Below are 26,906 nucleotides of genomic sequence, written 5' to 3'. Positions count from 1 at the left end.
TCCCTAAATTTAACAAGGATCAACGTGTTAAGCTTAAAAAAAAAAATCCCTACTATGAGCTAGAGATGGTGAGTTCTTTCCTTGGACGGCAGGGTCTTCCCAGTGCTTGTGGGGTCAAGTGAGGGATGGGCTTCACTCAGGGGGGCTCACACCGTCCCCCGCACTTCAGCCGGTGCTCCGGGCTGGGTGGCGAGGGCATCCACAGCGGCGCCCCATCCTCGAGCAGCACCCGTGGGCTGCACAGTGGCATTTCCCGTGCCATCTCGAGAGCCTAGAGAGGGGCGCACATTACAGAAGTGTGTCTTCTGCCCACAGTGTTCATTTGAACACAAAGCCTCCATCTGAGAAACGACCTTCCACACAGCGTGGATTTCTCCAGTGCCTGCCTTTGGGACAATCTTTATCTCCAGTCTTCATCCTGATCCCAGTAACACCACTATCAAGCCCTGTAATCAATGCTGTGTGAGAGTTCCAGGACAAAAGTCTTCATATGTGACATTTTCTCCCTATGAAGTTAGAGCACTTCTTTCTACTTAGAGAATGACCTGCTGCCTCTAAGAGCCTGGGTCCTGGCATCATGGTGGTCAAATGGGGGGACAGGAATGACTCAAGGATCCTTTCACCAAAGTCCTTTGACTTTGCCTCGAGCGGAGGCCAATTCTAAGAAGGGGCATATGCACTCTTACGTACTCTTTCTACAACTTTATAATCAACAACTTGTAGTGAGAATAACCACTCATACCAAACATTTCCTATTGAACTTGAACTTAGGCCATCTCACCAGAGTTGATACTTTGAACCACATCACTCTCCCACAGGAGAATTGTGGTTTTGGGGGTCAGAATCTAGCTTAGCTTCCTTTATCAAAAAGACTTCAAAATTAGGCTGAGCGGTGGCTGGAGTGGAGGTGACAGAGAAGGAGCGAAGGCTGAGGGAAGAGCTCACGCACGGAAGGGAACAGTGGAAGCCAGGCAGCCGTGGGGCCATTTCCAGGCCAGACCCCGAAGCTCCCAGCTGGCCTCTGAATTGCGAGTGCTGAGGCGGATTGCTAGACTCCGGTCTCCTGGGAATGGAGACTGGCCTGGAAATTTCTTCAGGAGCCTGACACATATGTGGAGGGCTGGGTACACACCACCGCAATCAGTAATGAGCTACACAGCAGAACAGCTCTGCCGTCAGCCGCTGACGCTGCCTCAACAGGGAACCACCAAATATGGTACCAGGAGCCCCTCAGACACACTGATGGGATGACGCAGTGACACACGTCCACAAACGTGTACCCAGCAATGCAATACCCATGCCCCAGACCCATACCTTTCCCATAGGCACAACCGCACACACACACACACACACGTGAGACAGCCCAGCTACGGCACACACACTCCCGGGCCCCCACCTGTCGTCACAGTAGGTGAACTTCATGTCCATGCTGTGGCGGCTGAGGAAGGTCTTGCTGTCCAGGGGGATGTCCATGTGTGACGGGTGCTGGATGGGCTCGCACATGATGATGAGGCAGGACAGCAAGGGCTCCTTGTAGCTGCAGAGGCCACTGTGAGGGGGGCAGTTGTTGTACACCTTCACCTGGCCAGTGCAGTGCAGGACCTGGAGACCAGCCATGGAGGGTCAGGCACGGGGCCAAAGAACATGGTCTCGGGGGAGGGGACTCCAACCCAGGCCCGATGTCATCCTACCTTCCAGGTGGCTGACTTGAGGTTGACGGTCCGGCCTCTGTTGGTGACCGTGCACTTCATCCTCATGAAGAAGTCCCGCTCTGTGGACAGGTCTTTGCTTTTCTTCCCGAAACCAGAGCCTGGACAGGGAAGAGTAGAGCGCACCGCTGGACTGCGGTTTTACGTTTACGTTCAGAAGAGGCGCCCCGGTGCCATTTTTCTGGGTCACGTGTTGTGTGTATTTGCCGAGGATCTGCTCCCTGAGCTCCGCGGCCTGCCACGAAAGCTGAGCGTCACCTCGGCCTGCGGACTAACGTTTTCTCATCTCCGGCTTGTCTCCCCAGCTGGAGTCTAAGGTCCTGAGGGCTGTTCCCCTGTTTTGTTTCCCCTGCATCTAGCATATAGTCAGTGCTCACTTCGCGGTGGCGAGGCAACGAGGGACTGGAAGCTGTAATCGGGCACGTCTCTCCTGGGGCAGGCCCGTGTTCCCTAGCAGGAAGTCCCAGGGACAGTGTGGCTGAGACCACCGTCTCCTCAAGGGGATAAACCTCTCAGATTAGAAAGGTCTCTCGGACACCCCTGTTTTGTCTGCAGTCCTGTCCCTCACGAACGTGAACCTTATTTTCAACCCACCACAGTTGCACTCGGGACACCGCACCATCCGCTCTCTCCCTAAAGTGACCTGTGTCAAGGCTCACGACAGACCGCTGGCCCAAGCCTCCTGGGTTTGCTGCACAAGTTCGCTTTGAGGATGAACTCAACATGGCTGAGATCCTTTCTCAGCCAGAATTAAATAAATCACCAAGACGAATGACACAGCCTCCTTCCTCACGGTCTCCAGATGCCCGCTCCCGCAGAGCTTTTCCCACGTTCCAAAAAACAGTGACGAATGCAGTAAGTGCCGGGGGAGACCCCTCGTCCATACCCGAATTCTGCCTCCACCACCACCATCTCCAGCCTGGACCTTCCCAGGTACACTCCTGCCCCCTGGCCAGCATCACAGAACAAGCCAGAGACTTTTTTTTCAAATCGTCACACCCCTCCATAAACCTCTAGACGGCCACGATTTATTTGAAAGATGTATCCCCAAAAAGCTGTGTCAAATGACTTTTGGCATCTCTGAACCTATCATAAACATCTCGAGAGGAGAGCCTGCTGAATAAGAGAATGAAAGTGAGAAAGTGAATCTTTTTTTTTTTTTTTAAGAAAGAACATTTCTCCATCATGATGATAAAACCATCTCTCCAAAACTTAATGATGTTCCTTCCAATTTTAATTTTCACAGGTGGGGTTTACATATCAGGAGATATTTTTGTATCCCAGGGTCTGGACCTACCCTCAGGACCAGTTCAGGTGCTGGGAGTAAGTGGGCTGGAGAGACTCGTTTGTGGCTATGGCATGGGTTACTGTTGTGGCCTAACTTGCCAACCTCAAGATTCTCCCCATTCTGCCATTTGATTAATCTTTCTAAACATAGCTCCAGTCAGATTATCTCACTCTGGCTCAAAAAATTTTCAAAAGCTCCTCTCTGTCTATAGGATAAAGTTCGAGGCCCTCCACCCGGCCTTCAAAGCCTTCCACAATCTGCCTCATGGTCTTATCTTCCTCTCGGCATTCACACTAACCCTTTGCTTCTAGATCATGAGTCCACTCAGGCCAGTGCCTTCAATGAGGATTGGCTGATTCATAGAGTTTGATCCCGAGTCCTTGACATATGGACCAAGAGACCTAATGTTCTACTCAGATAAATAGAGTAGAATCATGCTATGAATCATGGTACTTGAGAGCTGTAAGGTCCTAGACTTTGCCTGGTCCAATACCATTCATCTAAAAGGAGAGGTTCTGAGGAACAAGGCAACGCAGTGACCTGGTTCAGGTCTCATGGTTGGACTGAGACCAGGTCAGTGGCTGAACTTAGACTGAGAACCGAAGGGCCGAAGAGTTTCTGAGTAGAGAAGAAGAGGCTTTTTGATTTTGGAAGGTTTCTAGCATGTGCTTTAGAAAGAGATTCAGAAAGTCTGATGGCCCCTGCCTCATAGCAGCAGACGAGATTTCTTAGCAGCACATGGAAGACACTGACCAGCCCTGTGGAACGCTCTCCAGCCTGTGAACTCTAGGAGCCAGGTGGCCTGCGGCCTCGAGGTGGGAGAGCAGAGGGGCTGGGTGCGAGCTCCGGGTGGGGAGGGGGCTGTAATGCCGCACTCCGTGGGCTCAGTCTGTCCCCAGGATGGAAGCAGGCCTGCCGAGCACCTGCTTCATCTGCGTGTGCAGTAACAAGAGCCCAGCCTTGCAGGCTTGGTGCCTCGGCCTCAGTCATTCAGGCTGGACAAGCACGCGACCCACGGTAGTGACAGGTGAGAGATGTAAAAGGAGATGGACAGACATGGGCACAATCTGCCCAGGATGGTGCTGGAATCTCTGGTTCAGAAGGGACTGTGAAAGTCACGGAGACTTGCTGCCTCTCAAAGCTTCAGTCCTCTTGACAATACCCTCATCCAAGCCTTTGCCTGAAGGGCCCCAGTGACAAGAGATGGAAGAAGGAGCTCTGACAGTCATTGCAAAGTGCTTTCTGCTTATGTGGGCTCTTCCAACCACAGGCATCTGGGGGATATACCCCCACAGGTAGGGCACAGTATATGAGATCTTCTCCATCTCTTCTCCATCAAAAATGACCTGTGGGTCTTATTATCAGGGGACCAGATTCATTCCTTGGCTCCCAGGGTATCTGGGCTCCAAAGGTGGCCCCAATGAGTCATGCGTGCCTTCTGATATGCATGGCCTTGTGTACTTGCCTCCCATGCTGAGCAGGGGCTGACTTGTAACTCCCTCTAACAACAGAAATGGGCAGAGTGACACTGGGCCAGTGTCCGGACTCAGCCTTCAGAAAGTCTGGCAGCTTCTACTTCTGCACTTTGGGAACCCTGAGCGGACGTGTCAGAGGTCTGGAGAGGGAGGGGCTCTGGGATTCCATGGAGTGAGAGAGCGATCAGCCCTGCCACCCACTGAGCTCCCAGCTACTGGCCATAAGGTCCAAGAGGTGCGGGGGAGCCATCCTAGTCATTCCACTTAGTACGGCCCCCAGACGACAGCAGCCCAGCTGATAGCACAGGGAGCAAGAGAAGAGCCCACGAAACCCACAGAATCATGATGGGTAATAAAATGGTCACTTAAGCCACCATGTTTTGGGTGGTTTGTTCCATAATGGTAGACAAGAGAGATCGGTTTCGTGAACATTCGGGCATAGGCGAGTACTGGTTTGGGTGGTGCCATTTGGCAGAGACGCTGGCCTCTCAGGCGGTGAGACCTGCTGGAGACAGTGTCCTAAGTCAGAGGACTGCCTGCCTAGCATGGCATCAGGCACCCTGAAGGGCCAGCTGGAGACAGTTCTGAGTAGCAAGTCCTTCCAGTGCCCTCCATCTCATGCTGCAAACTCTGAGGGATCTTTTATGGATGCCAGTTTTTTCCTGGATCATGATGACCCCGATCCATCACCCCCACATTTGTAGACAAAGGGAATGCAGAGCCCCTCTCAGGGTGTAAGAAGGAAGGAAACACACAGTGAAGAATACTTTACCACTTTTGAGACTCAGGTTCTCACGAATCTCCTCATGGTCACAGGGATGAGTGAAGTCAAAGATACTGTGTCCTGTTAGCTCCACCTGTTTCAAAAACAAGGTTGGGCTTCTTTATTCCTGCTGCTGAAGAAGGCTCCAAGAGGCAGCTGAGTCACCTTCCAGGCTGGGATGGGGAGCACACTGAAGGAGGTCCTTTGCATCCCAATGCAGTGCTGCCCACAGACATGCGGACGTAACAAAGGACTGCCACTGATGGCAGAGACTCGATTCCCAAGGCTTGGTCTGTTAATCAGCCAACAGAGCTGCCCACCAGCAAGGCCTACCCCAACACCAGGGGCCGGGATTGTGTTCCTGAGGCTTGTAGCCTGAGGTCAGAAGGAGCGGGGTGGGCACAGGCAGGGAGAGGTCAGGAGAAGTGTGACCAGAACCCTCCACTCATTTCTACCCCTAAATGGAAATATTTTCCCCTTTTGCAAAAAGCCAGACGAGAATGTCACCTGTGTGAGTCCCATGAACTTGCTGATGTTTTCCGACAGAAAGATCATGTCGCCATCTTGGGTCACCACGGCAATGAAGCCCTCCAATGCTTTCAGGTACAAGTTGTCCATCTGTTGATTAGCTTCGGCTTCAGACTCATTTTCAGAGCAAACTGGAAAGAGAGGGGGGTCGGATGGCCTACACGAATGTGGTACTAAGGCAGAAGTGACTGGCTCAGATGAACATCTGCCAGAGATGCCTCAAGGGCATTATGTGGACTTTTCTGGAAATGCACACTGCCAACCATCTAAGGGTCTACCACATGCCCAAGCAGCTGGTGTTTGGTTAGCACCACTATGCAGACGACACCCTGATGGGGCTCTGCAGGTGGTGAGGCTGTCGTGGCAGCATACTTCTGGGCCTAGGGATAATGGTGACAGCAGGTGTCATGGATGTGACGGCAGTCACAGTAGCACTAGGAACCATAACCTTCACTGCTAACGTACATGGAGCAATGACTGCACATGAGGTACCGCACTGAACGTACCGTATAACATCTACAATGCCTGTGAGGTAGGTACTATTTTTGTCTCATCTTATAGATGAGGCTTAGAGAGACGCAGTCGGTCATTTGCCAGAGGCTGTAAAGACTGATTAGCAGGCTCAGGCAGCTGAATCCACAGCTACACTCCTAACCATTTATGGGCTTAGGAGTCAAACAGACATAGGTTCTATTCCTCTTATTAGACTATGACTTTGGCTAATGACCTCTTTGAACATCAGTTTCCACATCAGCCCAATGGAAATAAAAATTTCCATTTTTTTGAGTCATAAGGATTAGATAAACATTTAAAATGCCCAAAAGCACCACCAGTCACTGTGCTTTTTCTTCCCTTCTGCTCCCTCTAGGATACTACTACTGCCCTAAAGTTGCTCAAAGTCTAGACAGGGGACGTGCAGCACACAGAGACGCAAATCTAAGTAAAAGCTCAGTGGCAACAGAGCTGGGTGACCAAAGAGGAGTGTAGACAGTAAGTGCTCATGGGTTCAGAGGAAGACGGGGTCACTTTGAGGTGGTCAGAGACATCTGTTCCACAAAAAGGGCATTTGAAGAGGTTCATGAAAAACAGGCACTCATTCTATAAAGCAAAAGAACTTTCTGGACCAGGTTGGGTTGGGCAGACACTGGGCAAATATGGAGGTGGTAGAGCCTGGAGCAAGCTCCCTCCCTGGGAACTAAGAAGATACCCATCTGGCCAAAGAGGAGGCTCCATTTCCCAGACTTAGTCATTGGGCCGTTGAGGTGGGTGCGGCGTCCTGGAGCAACGGCATCTCAGAGCACTGCTTTTGGGAGAATCACATGGCAATGGCATGCGGATGGTTTGGAGAGAGACAGTGAAGACCAGAGGGGCAAGAACCGCATGAGGACACCCCTGCACTCATGGCAGGCTGGAGAAGCAGCTGCTGGGGGCAACCTGGGGAAGCAACCCCCCCAGCCAACCACTGTGAGTAGCCCTGGTCTTTCAAGTACACTTCTGCTAGCTGCAGAGTAGCAGACAAAATGTAGACTCAGCTCTCGTCCCAAAGTTCTCAGGCCCCAGGCCCTCGGCTGTTGTCCCCAGGCTACAGACTTTATTTTGGCCCTGCTTTTCCTACTGTATTATTTAACTCCAAACATACCTTTACTTACAAAAATTTGCATTCATCCAGTACAAACGTCACGCCAAGTAGACCTCATTTAATTTATAGAACAAGGGGATCAGAGAGTAATCTGTCCTTTATAAAAGTTAATACTTACTGAACTAAACTGCGTCTTCCAACTTGAGACTGTTCTAGGGAATGTAAAACGCAGTTAGATCTTTGGGCCACTTGGCAAAGAGCACACGGATACTGTGAGATGAGGTCCAAGGGCCTCTCTGCGAGGGCGCCAGGTTTATTTGGTTCTCTTTTCCCTCGAGCCCCTAAATTTAAGCTCTGGGCTATCTGCTGCTATTCCTCCAGAAGAACAAATCCAAATTAGGAGATGTTTCTACCAAGGGGCTTCAGTGGCACCACTGGGGACCAGCCACCTTCGGGACACCGGATCAGCAAATGTGCCGGAGTCACAGAGGAACACAGCAGGCCCATCCAGGGATGGGCTCTCCTTTAGAACCGAGAGTTGGGCTACAGAGAGTGGTATCCTGGTGACTTCCCTTCTGTTTTGCTAAAATGGTAGAACAAAGGAGGGAGATTCTTTCCTCTTCACACCCTAGCTAGCTTCTGGGAAGGCAGACCATCAGGGGATGGCCTTATACCACACACGTACCCACACCTGATTCCTGCTTAGGGTTTCTGCCAACTAACTAGTCAGCTGAACTGACGATGACGAGTCCGAGTTCTAGGTGGGGGTGTGGCCACTGCCAACGTTGGTGCTCGAGCTAACGGCCGTATTTAAATAGGGGCTTTAGGAGAGATGATGATGTGACTCAGTGATTTCACAGTTGAGCGTGTACCAGCATCCCCTGCCGGGCTTGCTAAAGCAAGGATTTCGAGGCCGGGGGCTACTACATAACTCGTGGGCCCCGGTGGGACACGTGGGACCTCTTGTTGAAAACTTTAACCATGTCCAGGGCCCCTCTGAGCACGGAGCCCTGTGGGACTGCATAGGTCACAGGCTCGGGAAGCTGGCCTTGGACGAGCCCTTCCCCAGAGTCCCTGATGCAGTAGGTTCCAGATGAGGGCCGAGAATCTGCTTTTCTGACAAGTGCCCAGGTGATGCGGATGGTGCTAGGACTACAGGTTGAGAACCACTGCCATAACTCAAGGTCCTACGAGTGACCCTTAATGCTGGGAAAATCCAACTGTTTAGGCAGGTGGTGACATATTGTGGGGATGGGTGAGGAGAGGTTTCCAGCGCCATTAAATCACACCAGATAGGTGGCCACCTTCTCTAGACAGCAAAGCCCTGTGAGCTCTGGCCTACTGAGAAGATTTTTTTTTTCTCTTCAATTTCTTTGATCTCAGTGGCAACACTGACATCAAAATCTGGTGTAATCCCAAGACAACCCTATTTGGGTTAACTAGGCCCAGAGGAAATAGTTCTGCTTAAAATTTCCTGTTTTTAACAGTTCCAACCCAGCCAAACTGGTTTCCATTCGTGCCCAGTACACTTGCTTCCAGGAGGTGGCGAATTGGCAAGAGCAGCTGGCCAGCCGGCCTGTGGGAGGAAGGGAGAGGGGCGCTCAGGGGTCATGAATGGAAACAGAACATCTTGGAACTGAAGTCCCAATGGCTGGAGGACCAGGAAGCCAGCGGGCTGGCCCCAAGGGACCCCTGGGACAACCTGGCCTCTTTCCTCTATGGAACTTTTGCTCCTGCAACACCTGCTTTTCCTCCTGGGGAATTCTGAAGGAACCTGGCCAGCTCGCTGTCAGCTTGGGGCTGCGGGTGAAAAGGGCAGGGCCGGAGGCAGACCCTCACCCTAGGGGCCGGGGCGCATGCCTGTCACCCTCTGCTGAAAGCTGGTCTGCCTCTTCTCCTGCTCTTTCTTGAGAGCATCAGGTCTTCCCTACGGCATCATCAATCGCTGACTCAGTGTCGGGCACATAGAAAAGTCACCTATTCGCTACGCCTACTGTGTGTCTGCCCTGCGCTGGGCACAAGGCAGGAAATCAGTCAGGCCATCTGTCAACAACTGTCCCTGTGTGCTCAATCCCGTCCTAGGGAGAATCAGGGATACTGAAGGGTGTAAGAGCCATCTTTTCACTCAAGGAATCTACAGACCAGTGGGGAAGACAAAGATAGACCACAATAAGATTACACAGCAAGTCAGAAGAAACCCTTGGTGCTAAATAAAGAGGAGCCCACAGCAGGTGCTCGAGAAGCCCCCTGTGGGGTCCCTAAATCTCCGTGGGCTCTAGGTCTCAGTTACTTGTTTCCCAGGACCCTTCAGAGTCCAACCCCCCGGAAGAGGGGCGGGCCATCGGAATCAGAGGCACTGTGCTAAGACCAAGCGTGCTCAGCCTGGGGAGCACAACAAGATTCTTTAATGCTAAAAATAGCCCCAGTAAACAGGCTTTGATGACGACTCCCCACAGCCAGGATATGCGCGGGCTGAGGTTTCGGAGCACTTTTTCCGGAGCACCGCTCATTTCCTTCAGGCAGCACCACCCATGTGGGGCGGGACCCCAAGGGCAGCGGGAGCCGGGAGTCTGGGGTGAGCAGGCAGGGTGGCAGGGTGGCAGGGGAGACGCTCCAGACCAGGTTTCTGAGACCAGACGGTGAGAAGGCCCTGCTGGTCAGGATCCGTCTTTATTCCAGCAGAGGGTCACCTTCCCTCTTTGTTTCCCCCTCTGACAAGTTCCAGGACTGCTCTGACAATTCTTAAAACCACGTGGATGTGATCTTCCTGGTTCAGTCACGATTTAGGCATCGTGACAGAGGCTTTCTTTTGAAAACCGATTCCTCACTCCAGCTTTCCGAGGCCCATAGACCCCCACTACCATTACCTGGCAGTAGGCTTGGGCTACCCTCCCATCTTTGGCAGAAGACAGTGTGTTTCATCTGATCTTGCTGGCCTCCCATAGGGCCTGGAAAGTCCACCATTAGAGATTCATTCCTTGGTTCTTTACATAACCTATTATCCTATGTTACCTCTTTGTATACCCTTCATAAGATGAAGCACAGGGCTGGGGTCAGCAAACACCTGCTGACTGACCAGACGTTTTTGGTTTAAGTTAAGGAAGTGATCTGAACAAGGTCAGTATCTCTGGAAGAGACTGTAAATTAGCTGCTTCCAGCCATTAACATCCTAGCATGAATCTGCTTCTCTTCTCCAAACAGGACCAAAAAAGGCCTTGATTTGGAAGGTGAGTGGGACAAAGCATGAATGAATCGATTCATTCATGCCAATGCATCAATAATAAACCTGACACTTCTCTTTTGAGAACTTGCTACACAATGACCTCTAACAATCGTGTAAAATCAATTTGATTTCACCGCCTCTGAGTGTGGGGAAACCAAAAATCAATTTTGTAGTGAAAAACTAATTTTGCGTATTTACTGCTGCCTAATGCCCTCTGAATGCAGAAGTGACCCTCATTTGGTCAGGGTTTGTGCGGCTCATCTTGAAAGAGGATTTAAGACAATCAAGCGGTATTTCCACTGATGTTCCCGTCAGAGTGTGTTCTGTTCTCGGCCCAGCGTGGAAGCTAATATCATAAAGCTATTGTTTCAGTTTGCTTCCTGTGATACGAATCTCAATCGGCTGCCCCGACTCCCAGCCTGAATTTCTCAGCGCTGAGATTTCCTCTCCAACGTTCCCACACAGAACAGCCTACTGTGAAAATCAAAGGCAAGCATGTTACTAAGTAAAGAAGAAACTTTTCTAAAGCAAAACCTGGTCTTTTTTAGCCTTTTGAACTCTGAGGTATGCAACCAGCTATTTCCTATTTTAAAGTCAGCCAACCCTGGTGCTCACCTTTGTTAGAAATGCTTCAGTGATGAATCTGTGGTTTGTTTTGACTTGGAAAAACTTGGCTACTCTGCATTTTGATAGGCACTGCTGAAAGGTGGGTAAGAAGACAGTGCGAGAGTGTGTTTTCACTGGGTTCCCGCTGACATCATTTCTCCAGAAGCCTATGCTTAGTATAAATCAATTTGCTTGTTCATCATAACTTTTATTTCTAAGCTCTCACTTACGGAGAGCCTCAGATGTGGCAGGCAAGAGGATAAGGGCTTTTCTAGCCACTTCTCTCCAACTTCAAATAGCACTGCAAGGGTAGTACTGGTATCGCTCTTGTGTGGACGAGAAAGTAGAGCTCAAAGGTAGTGAAGAGATTCTCACAAACTTGTAAAGAAGGCCGTCCAGCTGAGGTTCCAGTGTGGGCCTATCTGCGCACAAATCCTGTACTCCTTTCCACTGGATTGCGTGTTTTGAAAAAGCAAAATGTGATTGAAGAAAAAAAAAATAAAAGGACTCCACCTCACATGCAATTCCTGAAAATGATTTCCACAGTTGGTCTAAAGAACATGCCGGAGGACCGGAAGAGAAGGCAGAGAAAGGGGGCACTGAGAAGCCGTCCACCTCCTCCTCGTCCCTGGATAATGCGCGTTTTATGAGAACGGCTCTGTCAAGGACATCAGAACCAGAGGGCCAAATATAGGTACTTCTTATCCTTTTCTGTCATTTCTTTCCGGACAGAGAGAACCAGAGCGGACATGCTGAGGCTCTGGTCAGGCTGGGGCCAAGCCCAGCCAGAGGGCAGGCAGCTTGTGCCCGCAACTTGCAACAGCTCCCGAGCGGGGATGTGTGCTGTCTCGCTGTAGTCCTATCTCCCGGGGTGGGGCTAGCACGGGGGGGGGGGGGGGGGGAGGCTCACGCGGGCACAGGCAGGCAGACATGCGCAGGGGACCCAGCCTCTGATTCACAGGCCTCTCCAAGCCAGCCTCTGAACCACTGAGAAGGATGATTATGTGGGAGAGAGCATGGAAATGAATGCCGTGCTCCAAGAGAAAGGATAGAGACAACCCACTAAACGTGTGAGGACATCTCTGCACCCGACTGCTCCAGGCTGGCCCCCAGGTGCCTCTGCTCAACTTTGATTCTCTTGCCAAGGAAGAACCCCCACTTCCCCCCCACACTGAGCCCTCATCAACATTTTTGCCTGACTGGGTCTGCAGAATGCTCCTGCCCTCCCATGCCTGTCTTTCTCACAAAGGCAGATCCAAAAGGACTTGCATTCCAGGTGCAAATTTGCCATGTGCTAAGTGTGCGATTTTGAGCAACCTTAACATTTTTGTACCTCACTTTTCATCATTTTCCAATGTTCTACAAGTCCAAATTCAACCAGAGAGGTGTCTCAGGACACATAAATTACTCCTTTTGGGATCTCTGTTGGTGGAGGAATGGGGCTTGTGCTGGAAGGAAGAATGATGTACCCAAAGGCATTCATGTCTAAGAGTAGAATTTCAAGTATCAACAAGGAAGTTGAAGAGATCCTTCTGAGTGTGGGGAGAGGGTCTCTGTCTATTCCTTCAGTCCTCCACTGCAAGCTCTTTGTACATGTAAAGAGGATTCCAACACCACCAGACACTGCCCTCACCTGTCCAGAAAGAGAAGCCTCTTTAAGGAAAGAGGTACACATGTGCCCTCTGATGGTGTCTGCAGGCCACTGTTCCCTCCTTCAGTCGCATCTATGACAAATCTGCCATTCCCTGGCATTGTGTCTTTGAACGTATTTATAGAGTGTGTCTTTGCCCTTGGTTCTCTCCCTCCTGCCTGCTCTTTTCTGAGAGTCTTTGGATTTGCAGTACAGGGTAAGCCCTCCAAGTCTTGGACCCAGAGCTGTCATCCTATTTTCTGAAGGTCTTTCTTTCCCCATATCCTTCCTGTGCTCCAGGGCCCAGAATAGCACACGCTGGTCCGACCTCCCCGCCTCGCACTGGATTCCCCCCACTCCGGCTTTCTTTCCCAGAATAGCCGCTTCATAACAGGATGGCAGAGTCAACCAGCTCCAAGGCACCAGGCTCACTCAGGAAAACTGAGAACCAAGCACAAAAGGACCTTCCCCTGCCTGCCTGCTTCCCTCGGGCTCCCCGACTGGGACGCTGCCACCCGCAGTGCCTCGGCCGCGTGGGGAGAGGCACTGCCTGCCGCCCAGTTTCCTTGTGAAACTGACACACCAGACGGGACTGTCACATAGGATCTGAAACTGGAAAACTCCCCAGGCTGCCTCTTTCTGGTCAAGAGTAACAGGAAATGGTTTTTTGAAGATAGTGAACTCTGAGGTGAAAAAAAAAAAAAAAGTTTTGTGAACTTGAGAGTTGCAGTGATACCAGGGAGGGTGAGAATTAACTGGTTCTGTGGGGAGGCCGTGATCCCTCAAGGACTCTGCCGTGTGAAGGAGTGTGGCCAGGTCACGTGCGGTAGACTTCACCTCCTCTCCTTCTCACAGATGCCCTGTGTGGTAAGTGCTTTTAACCCCTTTTTACAGGCGAGGAAACCAAGAGCAGAGACACCACACGATGTGTCTGGCACGCTGGCTAGTAAAGAGGGAAAAGAGTGCACGGGCACACTGCTGTCCTTCTGGAGAAGGTAGCTGGCAGATAAGCACGAAAGTGCTTCCTAAAGATACGCTCTGGAGGGGAGTGCAGATCTGGAGGCCGGCTGGGCAAGTGGGAGCTGGCGAAAGCGCCCCCTGCTCCCCCGGCCCTTGCTGCCCTCCTCAGCTTCTGGGTGCCCATGCGCTCCCTCGGTCCCGTCCCTGCTCTCCACCCTGTGGCCGTAGTCATTGTAAAGGTCATCGCTGGAAAGGAGGGGTTCCGTACGAAGGAACGAAGCCCCAGTGGTGGCCTCCGTGGAGACAGAGGTTCTGCAGAGGCCTTCCCGGGGGCCTCCCCGCTCCCGCACTGCCGGGAGCCTCCCGTGGGTAAGCACGCGCTGGTCGGGGGGACTGCCGGCCTCACCTGAGGACAGGAGCTTGTGCGTGCGCAGGAAGCTGATGGCCAGCCGCATGATGGACGCTTTGTCCAGGTGGGAGCTCACGCTGTGCGGCAGGGGCAGCTCATGGGCCAGCTCGTAGAAGACCTCCGTCTCCTTGCTCCGCCGGCACCTGGCGGCATCCCGGGACTTCTCCTTCCTCCTCTCCGAGCTACTCCTGAATTCAGAGAGGAGGGGTTAGTCCCTGAAATGTCACTGTCATCCTCTCATGCCCCTAGTCAAGACATCCCCAGGGCCCCAACCCTTGGTGCAGCCAGACCCTCCCGCTGAGCTGATGCGGCTCACACCTGTCGTCCGAGCACACGCAGCTCTGCTGTACGCCGGCAGCCCTGCGTTCGCGTGTGTTTGTGCTTCTGACTGCCTGCCTCCTCTCGCACTCCTGTGCTGCCCAGACCAGGGCTTCGCATGCGGGGGTTTGGAGCACACTTGCCGACGAACCAACTGGCAATGCCTGGACTTGGTCCCGGGTTATCTGAGGACTGGGGTGGGGACCCCGGGACGGCGAGGGAAGTGGGAGGAGGCTGTGACCACTTGCGCGGGTGGCTGTGTCAAAGGCCCTCGAAAACACACTGAAAAACTGCTTCAAGGCTCTCTTTTTGGATGAAATGCCCTTAGAAAACATGGAGCCCAGGACTGGACTTTAGGTCCCATTTTGTATCAGACAGTGATCGCCACAGTAAAAACTGGAAATGCCATTAGAGCCCAAGCCCAAGAAGAAACAGTCAGCCAGACATCTGTCAGTCTGGTGTCCCACAGAGCCCAGCCAGCAAGGGTTAAAAAGGAACGAGCGCGAACACGTTTTCTCTCTCGTCCTGGCGTCAGTTAGCAGCCTGTCTCACTCTCATTTTCCTCTTCTCTGCGGGACAGAAGGAAAGATGACGCACACCCAAACCTGCCTCTTGCAGGACATCTTAAAGAAATCCTAAATCTTCTCATAAAGGCTATGTTAAGTCCTAACACAGGCAAGTTCAAAAGCCAGCCTGCCTGGATTGAAATTCTAACTTCTCCGCTTGCCAGCTATGTACACGTCAACTATTTAAACTGCACAGACTCTGTTTTCTCATCTGTAGAATGGTAATAATAGTTACTCATCCCACAGAGTGAGTATGAGGATTGGATAGGATAATTTATGTAAACTCCTGACCATGGGTTTACCCAACTGTAAGCAATCAATGTTAGCTAATACTAATAACAAATCTGCCCATGAAAAAAATGATGAGAGTAAAAACGTTACTGAAGAGTATAAAGTAACCTATTTTCATAGAAACATAGGTGTTCTACACAATACTTCTTATAGACTACATAGGAAAAAGTCTAGAAATAGAGTAAGATAAAAATAACTACCATTCTTCCAGCTGTCACACACATAGTGCTTACTGTATTCCAGGAGCTACTACATTAGCTTCTGGAATTCTCACAACTGCCCCTGGAAGTACTATTATTGTTATCCCTGATTGACAGATGAAGAAACAGACGCACAGAGGCGAGGTAATTCACCTGCAGCCCTCGCGCAGGTTAGTGGGGAAGTGGCTTTACACCAGGCGGGTGGGTTCCAGAATCCAGGCTTTTATCCATCACTGAGGCTGGGGGGATTATTACTCTTTTTTTTTTTTTAAGTACTTGTCGTATTTTCTTGTGTTTCTATAAATAACCTGTATTTCTTGTTTAATAAACAAGTTTTGTGTTTTTTTTTTAAATATATTTTTTAATAAACCGTCCAATGCCATTCACGGCTCTCAAGGCCTCCTCCAACCAGCTCCAGCTTGCTCTCTCTGTCCTCCCTTTTGAGATTTCCAAAGCCAGCCACGACTTCCCCTTCTGTTTGGTTTTGCAGCCTATTATCTGGCCAGAAGATTGGTATTTGGGGATTCACGGAATGTTGATGCGCCTCTCGAACCCCTCAAGATTTGGGGCAGAGGCACTGCTTCACTTTACAACATGTTTAAAGAACAGACCGTCCAGCTCCCTGGATGGACTGCACGTCATACACTCAGACTGTGGGGAGAACATCCAGCGGCTGTTGATGGGCAGAGAGAACCTTCAGAAAACCTGTGAAATGGGTAAAACTGTTTTCTCCTGTCCCCTCTCCTTTGCTGTTCCCTTTCCCGAACTCCTGTTTCCTCTGCTCCCCCCACGTCCATTCTCTGAACCCTGGCCCATACCAACTGTACCCCACCATCTGCACTCTGTCTCAGAGTCAGCCCTTAGGGACCAGCTTGCTCCCACATCCCAGGCTTTAACAGTAGTTTGTATAGGAGTCCCCCCTATTTGCATTTGAATCTTGACCTCTGACCCTGGAGGGAGTGAAAACAGTTGTTCAAGGCTTGCAGACGTCCTGGCACAGGAAAGGAGGCTGGGAGGGGACAGGACACTAAAACTGTACACTTCATGCCTGTCTGTCATGACAGCAGGTAAGGGAAAGCCAGCGTCCCCGAGATGCTGGATTCTTTCTCTAGCACCAACTCGTGCTCCCCGACAAAAGCATCATCAGCACATGACTAGTCATCAGGGCATCTAGAGAAGTGATCCTGGGCAGAAAGGATCCCCAGCACAGGCTGTGACATGAATGCCAACGTCTACAGGCACACAGTTTCCCTTTGCTACTGCCCCTTCCTTGGAGTGCAAGAACAGACAAGGCAGAGAGGAAGAGCCAGGGCGGGTGGGGAACGCAGTCTGGAGTTGATACTCTGTCTGGCAACGGCGTTTGAGACTTGGGTCCTACTGTGTTCCCTCCACCATGCAGACGTTTGTTCCCACCTGCCTTTGTGCTTCAACACTACACCAAGGACCTTACATATATGACATTATAATCCTAATGACAATATGGCAGGTGCTGAGGGCACAATTTACACATGTGGAAACAGAGGCTCAAATGTGATGTGTAACTTGCCGCAGGTCACAAAGTCAATGCCTGCTTGCCTTGGAGAGCATGCAGTCAGTGAGCAGACACTTAGAAGTTCTGAGACACATGGGTGCTCTGTGTCCAAGTCCATCTTCACAACCTGCATGTGGATGGGCAAGACAGGCATTGCTCTTGCCCCCATTTCACAGATCTGGAAACTGAGGCCAGCCAAGGCGACGTTACTCACCTAGGGCAATCCAGCTAATCAGGGGCAGAGTGAGGGCTAGAACCCATTTCTTCCTAGGCCAATACTTTTTCCACTGCTTAGCCCCAGGAGATAGCGGTGTTAGCAAGAAATAAACCACAACATCTTAACATTTAGAAAAAGACTGAGAATCTCATGCAGCCTCTTGTTTTAAAAGCCATGAGCTCCATTTTAGCTACCTTGTTTTTACAGTTGCACTCTGGGGCTAGCATGACTTTAATTAGATTATCTAGTTAACCTTGACACAGCCCAGAGATATCTGTCTAATGTTGACTCCTGGAAGAACAAAAATGTGTAACACTGCTCTCATTTAATTAGCAACACTGAAGAAGCAGCATAATTAACGCCAAGTGTGAAGGTAAGACCTTCCTAATTGCTGCATACACAGCCTACGTCCTCACGCAGTTTACCACAGGTTGGGCCTCTTAGCAAGTAGAAAAGGAGGCTAGAAGTCAGGAGGACTGGTGTGCTTGATACACTGGCCACAGGGCTATCTAACCTTCTGATTTGGGCAAGAAAATACATTCTCAGTGCCCCGATATCCTGGTGTGTAAAATGGGAGAGACCCATGTCTTATTTGTCAGGATCAAAGGAGATGAGTGTGCAAGGGTTGGACGTACTGGAAAGCTCTCCACAGATGAAAACAATCATGACATCTGGCAAATCTGAATGTCAGTCACACTCAGAGTTTGGCCATAACAGCTGTTCCTCATCGTCAAATCAACGCTGTCCCAGGACTGGAGGTGTAACTGGGGGTCAGGCCTATCTTGACGAGTTTGCGTTAAATTGCTGAACCTTCTTAGGCCAGTAAGGCTTCATTTCCTAAAATACCTGCACTTGATTTTCTTTCCCTGGATAGGTCTTAGAACTACCTGCAATAGACCAGCAATTTTTTTCAATGACGATTCCAGGCACGGCACATTAGAATTCTCTGGTTTCTCGTAAAACAGGGGTTTAAGTTTTCCAAATCATCAGAAGAAGACTCAAATTTATTTCTTACTCCAAATTGCTCTTTCTACAGAATGCCTACTCCTGTCTTTCTTGGTGGCTCTCCTGCAACCACAGGGTGGTCCCGCACAGTATTTGTATGGAACACACAACATCAGTGTGGCCCTGGCTAACGGTGTCCTCCTGCAGACCCAGAAGCATTGACCGAACTCCCTGCTGGGCCTCGCGCAACTGCACAGCGGATACAGTGCACCCTGCTTGTGAGGGCTATGCAGTCTTGATAGAGAGCCAACAACCTGAAACACCTCCTTTAACCACGGAAATACGTTTGGGCAATAAACAGCCTACATGGTTAAGATAAGAAACGAGTCAGTCTGAGCAAGGTCACGGAAAGCTACCCAGGGAGGCAGGATTTCAGCTGATCCCAGAAGGACACAGAACGCCCTTCCATCGCTTGAGGGTCAGAATCCACGTTTCCCCCCTGTATGTGCTAACTCATTTGTTTCTTGTAACAACCCCGAGGGATAGGAACTATTATCCCCACTTAATAGATGAGGAGGCAGAGATTTAGAGAGATTCAGTAACTTGATCAAGGGCATTTTCTCAAACTGACTTCTTCCGGGTCCAAGATCAAAGATCTTCCCATTGGCAGCAAGGAAACTGCTGTTCATTGCACACCTTTGACATGCTGTAGGCCGTGATAGATACTTGCCCACGAATGGGATGCTCACGGACACTATGGGGAGAAGGGGAGGGTTAACATTTGAAAAGGCCACAGCGATATAAAGATTCTCTGTCCTTAAGTGAGTACCCACTCAGCTTGGAAAAAGACCTGGAAACTCAGCAGTAGGATAAAGAGGCACTATGGGAGTTTGCATGGGGTGCGGGAGGAAGCAGGGGTCAGTGCTGCGGGCCTGAGAGGGAAGCAGCCTCCATCACTGTGGGGCTGCGGTGTGGAGAGAGGGGGTGTGCTCGAGGTGACTCCCTGAAGGCTGCAGGTCCCGCCTGTAGGAATGTTCCTCTCCACACTGCAGGTGGGGAACACAATTCTGTCCTTTTCTTTGACGTGTTAATATCTATAAGTTTATACTTACCCTCCCCAAGGTGGAAACTCACACTCTGAAACATTTGATCCTGACTAAGGGGAAGCAACCCCTTAAGTACCAGGCAGCTAGTCAGAAGAGAAAGCAAAACTGATCTCAAACTCCAGTGGGTATAGGCCACAACTCAGCCAGCAAAGACCTCTGTGTCCAGAGCTTTGTTATCTTACAAATGTCTCCTTCTCTTCTGGGTCATGGCTCCAGGCTTGGCTTAAGTCAATAATCAAACCATTGTGAGCTCTTGGTCAAGACGATCCTGGTTGCTGACTTCCAGGTGAACACAGCCTGGTGTGGGCCCCCAGGATGTCTCTGGCTGCACCAGTGGGGCTGGTTCCTTAATTAACTATTCTCTCCTGACCTTCAGCAGGAGCGGGACTCCGTGCCTAATGCCTGTGGGCCACCAGGGTACCGTGACACTAGCCCTGTTAACCCTATAAGGTTAACTGGCCTACAAGCAGAATGGATTTCAGCAGGCAGGGGGAGACTGAAGCAAATGAAGCCAGCCTGAACCAGTCTACGGGTTGGTGGTGAAATTCTAAGCTGGTGCCAATTCACAGGAGGGTGTGAGTAGAGGAAATGAACGTCAAATGTCACCGGGAGGGGGGTCTCGTGACTCTTCCGTGAGGCTGTATGGCCGCTGCACAAGGGCTGCCCGAAGGGAGGGAACCCACCAGCATCGGGTCCCAGAGAACAGGAGGAACGGCTGGGCCCCCACACCCAGGGATTGATAGCTGCCTGGACGCTATCAGAGCAGAGCTAGCACGGGTGAGTCTCAATCCTGGCTGCTCACTTGAGTCACCAGAGGAACCCTACAGACTGACACCTGGCTGGTACCCCTACCCCCAGAGTCTGATTTAATAGGGCTGGGGTGCAGCCGGGGCATCGGGGATCTTAAAGCTTGCCATGTGATTCCCATGTGCACCCAGGGCTGGGAACCACTACTGCAGTCAGCTTAAAGTTAAAAGGTTTGTTTCCTGTTTTTTTTGTTTTTGGTGGAAGGAAAAAGAAACTGGTATTTATGTAGCCCTGGAGCGAGGTGCATTTCCCGGACCATCTCATCGGATCCTCAATTAACCTCTGGCGGTATTGGTCCTGTTTTTGCAGAGCAGTGATTCTCAACTCTGGCCTCCAGCAGAATCACCTGGAGGGCTTCTAAACCACGGGCTTCCATGCCTGGGATCACATGTCTTCAGAGGACTGACACTCAGGTCTATTTCTGAAACTAACCGTTGCTCCAAGTATTTTGGGAGGGCTCGTAGACTTAATTTCAGAGCCACACAAGAAAATCAGTCATAACACTCTGTAGAACACACTTCGTTTTCAACCCCAAACAATATTATCGTGTTTGCCCACCTCCTTTAGTCACCAGACTTGGCTGGGGATGGATGTTAGTTGTTTGAAAGAATGAAATGTGCCCTCCGAGATAAGGCCTTGCCACAATTGAAGGTACTCCAAAGAATGGTCTTCGGCTCTACAGGCAATTCCAAAGGAGTGGCAAAAATGCGTAGAACCGGGTGGTACTCTGGCGGCTAGCTTTCTGGGTGAATTCTGACGTTTGTCCAAAGGCAGTAGTGATTAGCACATGAATCTATTACAGAGGGAGTAAAGGCATCCACGTCAACCAGTCAACACAAAAGAAATTCAGGAGGAACTGGGCAGATCAGACAGACCTTCACGAGGGGGAAAAAAGCATCCATCTGATTCAACATGTACATCTCTGGTGAGGGGCACGGGCTCTGCTCTGAAGCAGACTAAGCCCCACTGGGATATAAGACATACTACAGACTAATACATCAAAAATCCTAAAAGAAGGGCTTACAAGGGCTTACAAATAAGGGGTGAGGGCTACAATAGGAGTGAATGTCTCCACTCATCCCTTCCTGGAAGGAGGAATCCTGGAAAGCGTCTCATACCTCAACCTCCCCACCTCCCCTCCACTGGGACCGAGCCCCTGCCTCCCTGACCCATGAGGATGGTCTGTGCCCCTGGAGAGTGGGCCTGGACTGCATTCAGAACTGACAGTGATGTCTGGGGCCCACCCGACATGGCTCTCTAATGGTCAGTTCTGCTTGGGGCCCACTGGAGATGCTTATCTAGTGGGCTTCTGGGCTCCAGGCAGCCTCAGAGAAGAGCAGCACACCTAATTACCAAGCAGCCCCACTGGTACAGCCCGCATGGGCCTCCAGATGACCCAGCTCCTCATATAATCCGAGGACAGGTGCAGTCCCCAGCCCCGCTGGGAAAAGCCAGGAGAGGAGAGGAGTGACTGTGAGGAACGGGTACCACGCCGAGCCCAAGCCTTAGCAGGGTTTTCTTTCTTGGAGTGACACCACTCTGCACCTGTACCAAGCACTACAGCTGACACAGCACTTAGGAGCCAGTCTGTAAATCTCACCCAGCAGGATAGGAAAGAGCAGGTACCATCATCCCCATTTTAGAGATGAGGAAAACTGAAGCTCAGAAAGGCAATGGGAATGTGTGGAGCTGGGACAAAAGCCCCGAGCTCGTTTTCAAGGACCCGTGAACGGAGAGCCCACTGCCAACCAGCACCAGACATGTCACACAGTTGCAAACAGATCTTCGTTATTCATTACCCTCCTAAAACCCTGCTTATCTTAAATCATTTCCTTTTTAAAAAATGCTTTGGTGAAGATAAGGGTAATACACATTTAGTGTAGGCAATTTTAAAAGTACAGAAAGGTATAAATAAAACAAATTGATATTTCATTGGATTTATGGCTTAATATTTTATCACATTTTCAAGAATTCTTTAACATTTTCACGACAGCCAGCCATATCCTATCGTGTGGGCATATCACAACCCAGTGTACTATTGTTCACTCATGGTTCCTAGGTGTTATAAACAACACTATAGTCTGTGCGGCAGGTGTTGCTAATTTTTTTTTTATGATAAAAGATGACATGGACGCTGCTGGCTTCCAGCTCCCCACAGCTGCCTCCCACTGACTGCCCCTTGAAAGCTGAGGATTGAACAATGTTTCCAGGACCACGGTCGACGACCACCACTACAGAGCAGGGCTGCAGAGGGAGGTACGGGGTGGAGGGATGGGCAGGGAAAGAAAGCAGGATGTGCACACCTTCTCAGCAACTTTCCCTCTCTTCCTGCTCAGTCACCTAGGTTCTCCTAGGCTTCCTCTTTCCCTCATGCCATATCCATATTAACACACCCAAAGAGAGATGGTGGAATTGGAAATTGCAGGTCTGTAAAGACAGCGGCCCTTGTTGGTGAGCAAGACTCTTTCCCCACCATGAAAGTAAAGTACCCATCTCCTTCAATCTTACTACATCCAGTGCAGGGACAGAGAAGGCTTGGTGGCATCTGCACCCCTGAAAAGGGGAGGAAAGCAAGCAGCTGCAGGGAGCACCTGCCTGGCCCTCCACTGCTCTCTCTGGCCTCTGATGCCTGCTCCTGCCCGACCCCTTCCACCATGCAGACTCCAGCCAAGAGACTAACTGACCTCAGCAAGCTGACATCCCGCTGCCACAGCGAGGAAAGGGCCACACATGGTACCTGCCGCTGTACAGGACTCTCATCATCCGACCTCCGATTTCATCCTGAAACAATCCTGTAAAGCAGGCATTCTGCACAGAAGGAAACAGAGCCCGAGGTTGTCAAGTGACATGCCCAGTATCACCCAGGGATGGAGCCAGCACTCAAACCTGTCATTGGACCATAAGTCCTCTACCCTTGATTACACTGCAGCCTTCTGGGAAATGCCCATGAGTAGATCCCTCTTGTAAGTTCAAAAGGTTTAGCTGAGCTGGGTGTATTGGGGGTGAATCCCTCTAAGGATACTTAATTGGATGAATCCTTGCTCTGGGAAGCAGCAAAGGGGACATCCTGGTCACCCTCTTGCCCTAGGTCAGCCCTTCCATTGATGAAACAGGCCCAGTGGGATAGATTTTCTCTGCTTGGAGATGTTTGTCTAAAAAAAAAAAAAAAAAAAGTTCTTCCTTTGCTTTCAGAGTCTGCGATGCCACAGGTAAAGTGTTTCATTCTCACTAGGCCAATTTTTTTTAATTAAAAAATTTTTAATGTGGTATACCATATAAATGATATCTGTTTCTACACACACAATGATTATTTGCATACACCACAACATGTCTGCTTCCCACGCTATTTTCCTTGCCGCCACTTCTCTGGGTCTGGGGCTCTTTCCCCACACTCGAGGGCTTTTCTCTAAAGCTCCTATCCATCTGCAGCCTTCTTCCCCCGGGATCCCGCAGGCCTCCAACAGCACGATCTGTGGTATGGGCTCAAGCCACTTGGCACGTGCAGCCGCCCTGATCCTGTCCCACTGCTCAGCTAGGAAAACGGGAGAAATTCCTCAGCAGAAAAACCAAGAGAAAAGTGCTTGAGACGAGATGTAGAGATTCGCCAGCATGCAGCGAATCCAGAGAAAGGAAGGTAGGAGCAGCCTACCCCAGCCGCCTCCGCCTACCTGCCCCCGGCCTCTAAAGCCCTTGGTCTCCCACATCCCATGTCCCACCTGAAGCCCATGCCCTCCATTCACCGGGCCTGGCTAACAGATCCCCATCCTTCAGGGCCTCCCGCAGCCCCTTTTCTCCAGGAAGGCCTCACTTCTGCAGACTTCTGCACATCCTGCTTCAGCATTTCCACACTGTATGAGCCAGCCCAGTTAGTTATTCTCTACTTATTTCCCTTCCGGAGCATTTGTCTCCCCGACGAGAGCACACATTCCCGAGGGAAAGGACCCATTAACTGTTCTTTGGTGTCCTTCAAAGCATAAATAGTTCCAAGTGGCACAGATGGGAGACATTGGATAAAAACCACTTAAATGGTTTCTGTTCTGTGAATTCCTCAAAGTCTCTCACTGTTCTAGGTCTTTGATAAGAATTCAAATCCAATTCTCAGTCAGAATAGAAGGTTTCCATCCAGGAAGAGCCATAGCACAGAGAGACACTCAAAGATATGTGTATGTATGTGTGTGTGTATGCGTGTTTCCCACTCTTTGAAATCTGGGGTCTGAACTAGAGCTGCACAGACCAGCACTTCTCAAACTTGACTTTGCACACAAATCACGCTAAGATCCGATTACAGTTTCTGAGTCGGTAGATGTGGGCTGGGGCCTGAGAATCTGCATTTCTAATAACCTCCCAGATGATGCTGATTCCGCCGGTCTGTGGCTGCACCCCGGAACACAATGGAGAGTTCATCGGTGACAGGGTCAGTGCTACCCTGATGCCATCCTTAGCCAAAGCTATCTGAAGTCTAACAGGCCAGATCTTCTCTTCTGCCAGGAGGAATCTTCCTCTCTTTTTCTATTTCCTTATGGTTTCTTCCACTTAGTCCCATGTGGATGTCCCTGTCCTCCTTTGGGCCCTCCCTACCCGCATCATCTCACCCCCTCTTATTTCTTAAAACTCCTTCCCTCGGGGCCGGTCCAAGCCCTGCTACCCACAGATGCTTCCCCAGCAACCCTCACTTCCTGCCCACATTACTCACTGGCCCTCATTAAAGGCCTCCCTGTCTTGCTGGCTTTTCTAAGCCAACGTCCCGCTGCTATAACTGGACCATAAGTACCTTGGTGTTTTGCAGGGAGGGGGGCACAGACACAACATTGACTTCTGTGCATCCTTCGCGGGACCTTGGCCCAGGGCAGACAAACTGGGTAAATATTTGCTAACTGATTGTAAGGACAATTCAGGCATGCCCTTTACTCCTCTCTCCTTTCCGTCTCGGGGCCAAAAGCAAAAGTGATCCCAGCTGCCCTGGCCTCCACCCCCAGCCCCAGGGCCTTGCCTCTCCTAGGAGCTGCAGCTGGGCCTGCTGAGATTTTAGTTAGTGCTCGGCAGCTCCTCTTCCCTTCACTGAAGAGTTAAAGCGCCGGGAAGCCTGCTTCCCACTTGGAAACCTCCATTTCCTCATGCAGTGTGAACAAGAGAACATCTATGGACAGGGGCTGAGAGAGCCAACTGCACAGGGAGTGAACTCACTCTGAATGGGACTGTTCTAATGCCCGCCAAATCGAGTCATTAAGATGCCATCCCCGAGGTGCAGCCCCCAGCGTCACCTCTAGATATCCCCTCAGCTCGCTGCAAAGGGGATGAATGGTGAGCACAGAGCCTAGTCAAAGCAGGCTCTTTCATGAGCCAGGGAGAGGGGCTGGGGGCCGCAGAGGAGGCAAAGGCAGCAGTCCTCTCTCCCACTCCCCCCTCTTCGCCACGCTGAATGAAGTTAACCCCCGATCTGCATGGCATTGCCCAAACAACTGCTCCTCAAAAGGCAACCGAGGGGAGGGGGCGGGCAAGAACGTTAGAGAAAATACGTGCGATGCCAAAAATAATTCCTGTGTCATGAGAACACAGAACGGGGCCGCCTCCAGGGCCAGCGCTGGGTAGCTTCAGGAAGGAGGGGGCAGAAATTCCCCTGGCAGTGACGTCACACACACTGGGTGAAAACATTTAGAAAGCCCTAACTGGAGGAGATGGTCGTCATCGCAAACTCTTTTCATCTATAGAATAGGATTTTAAGGGTCAGTTCTCTCCTCTTTATTCCAGGCACATTAATTTCAAAGCAAAGAACATCTGTTTAGTCTTTGAATAGGGATTGATGCTTGATCGTATGCTAACAGTAAAAGACCCAGGACTAATCCCAATTTGACCCAAGACTTCTGGTGCCTGGTATTTAAAGTATTTCAAAACAGCAAGGGGAGATGGTGGGGAGACAGAATCTCTCACTTTCTCCCCCCCCAACCCATAACCCCTTCTCTCTTCCCTACTTAAAAGAAAGCAAGCAAAGACAAGGGGAGGGGAAGGAGAGGGAGGGGAACCCAAAGAAAATCTCAGAGACCCTTTCTGTCCTAGGCTTCCTCCGATTTTCAGTCGGTTACATGGTCACGTGTCCAGAGCTGTGGGATCTGATTCATGGCCAAGTGCCAGGCCTTGCTTTCTCCCATTCTGCCTGTCCTAGTCATACTATGATGAGAAGGGAAACGTTCCTGCACATTGTGGAAGCTACATTCCATTCCTTTGTAGAGAAGTCATCAAAAGCCACGGGAAATGCCAAAGTCTTCCCCAAGTTACTATCAAGCTCTCAAATGATGATCTTGAGCAATTTGGGAAATGGGGTTGTTCTCCCCAGCAACAGCCTTTCCTCTCCACTCACTCAGCAAGTATTCCTGAACCCCTCTCTGTGCGCTCAGGCTGGGAGCAGTAGCATGCAGATTGGAATGACGACTCCTGGCCTTGGGGAGCTTGCGGCTAAGGGCAGAGTCAAGTGCAGCAGGGCTGGCCTGGCAGTCAGCCGCTGCGGTGCGAGTGTGCCAGGAGAAAGTCCACAGGGCTGAACAATTCAGGGAGAGCTGGGTGCTGGAGGTGGGGTGTGAAGGAGGCTCAGGTATGGGGCGGGGGTGTGTGTGTGGGCAATCGGGGGGCAGGAGGAGAGACAAGGACAAAGATACTGCTCAAGAAATGGGGGGGGGGGCTGGTGGCCAGGAGTCAGGAGACAGGCTGGAGCAGGTCACAAGGCTGGAAAAGTCAGAGTGGTGGGGATGCATTCATTCCAC

General features: G+C 50.8%; 1 protein-coding gene and 1 long non-coding RNA gene across 2 annotated transcripts in view; one reads left to right on the top strand and one right to left on the bottom strand.

Moving 5' to 3' along the window:
- EPAS1 (endothelial PAS domain protein 1) overlaps positions 1-26,906 on the bottom strand; it is an 82,489-nt gene that overhangs the window by 21,573 nt on the left and 34,010 nt on the right. Inside the window, exons 2-6 of the mRNA XM_045787918.2 lie at positions 14,168-14,358; positions 5,743-5,894; positions 5,245-5,329; positions 1,692-1,810; positions 1,397-1,602 (exon numbers count right to left, since the gene is read on the bottom strand). Of these exons, the coding sequence (XP_045643874.1) occupies positions 1,397-1,602; positions 1,692-1,810; positions 5,245-5,329; positions 5,743-5,894; positions 14,168-14,358 (753 nt within the window). The remainder of the gene's footprint in view (positions 1-1,396; positions 1,603-1,691; positions 1,811-5,244; positions 5,330-5,742; positions 5,895-14,167; positions 14,359-26,906) is intronic.
- LOC148109631 (uncharacterized) lies at positions 13,178-18,613 on the top strand. The gene is made up of 3 exons (XR_015725164.1): positions 13,178-13,668; positions 16,036-16,261; positions 18,330-18,613. It is a non-coding gene; the product is annotated as an uncharacterized LOC148109631 (long non-coding RNA).

This window comes from Ursus americanus, chromosome 7, assembly GCF_024610735.1.
Source record: "Ursus americanus isolate L20-20 chromosome 7, mUrsAme1.1.p, whole genome shotgun sequence".
NCBI lineage: Eukaryota > Metazoa > Chordata > Mammalia > Carnivora > Ursidae > Ursus > Ursus americanus.
Note: the sequence above shows the minus strand (reverse complement) of the source record. Positions and strands in the feature narration are given on the sequence as shown.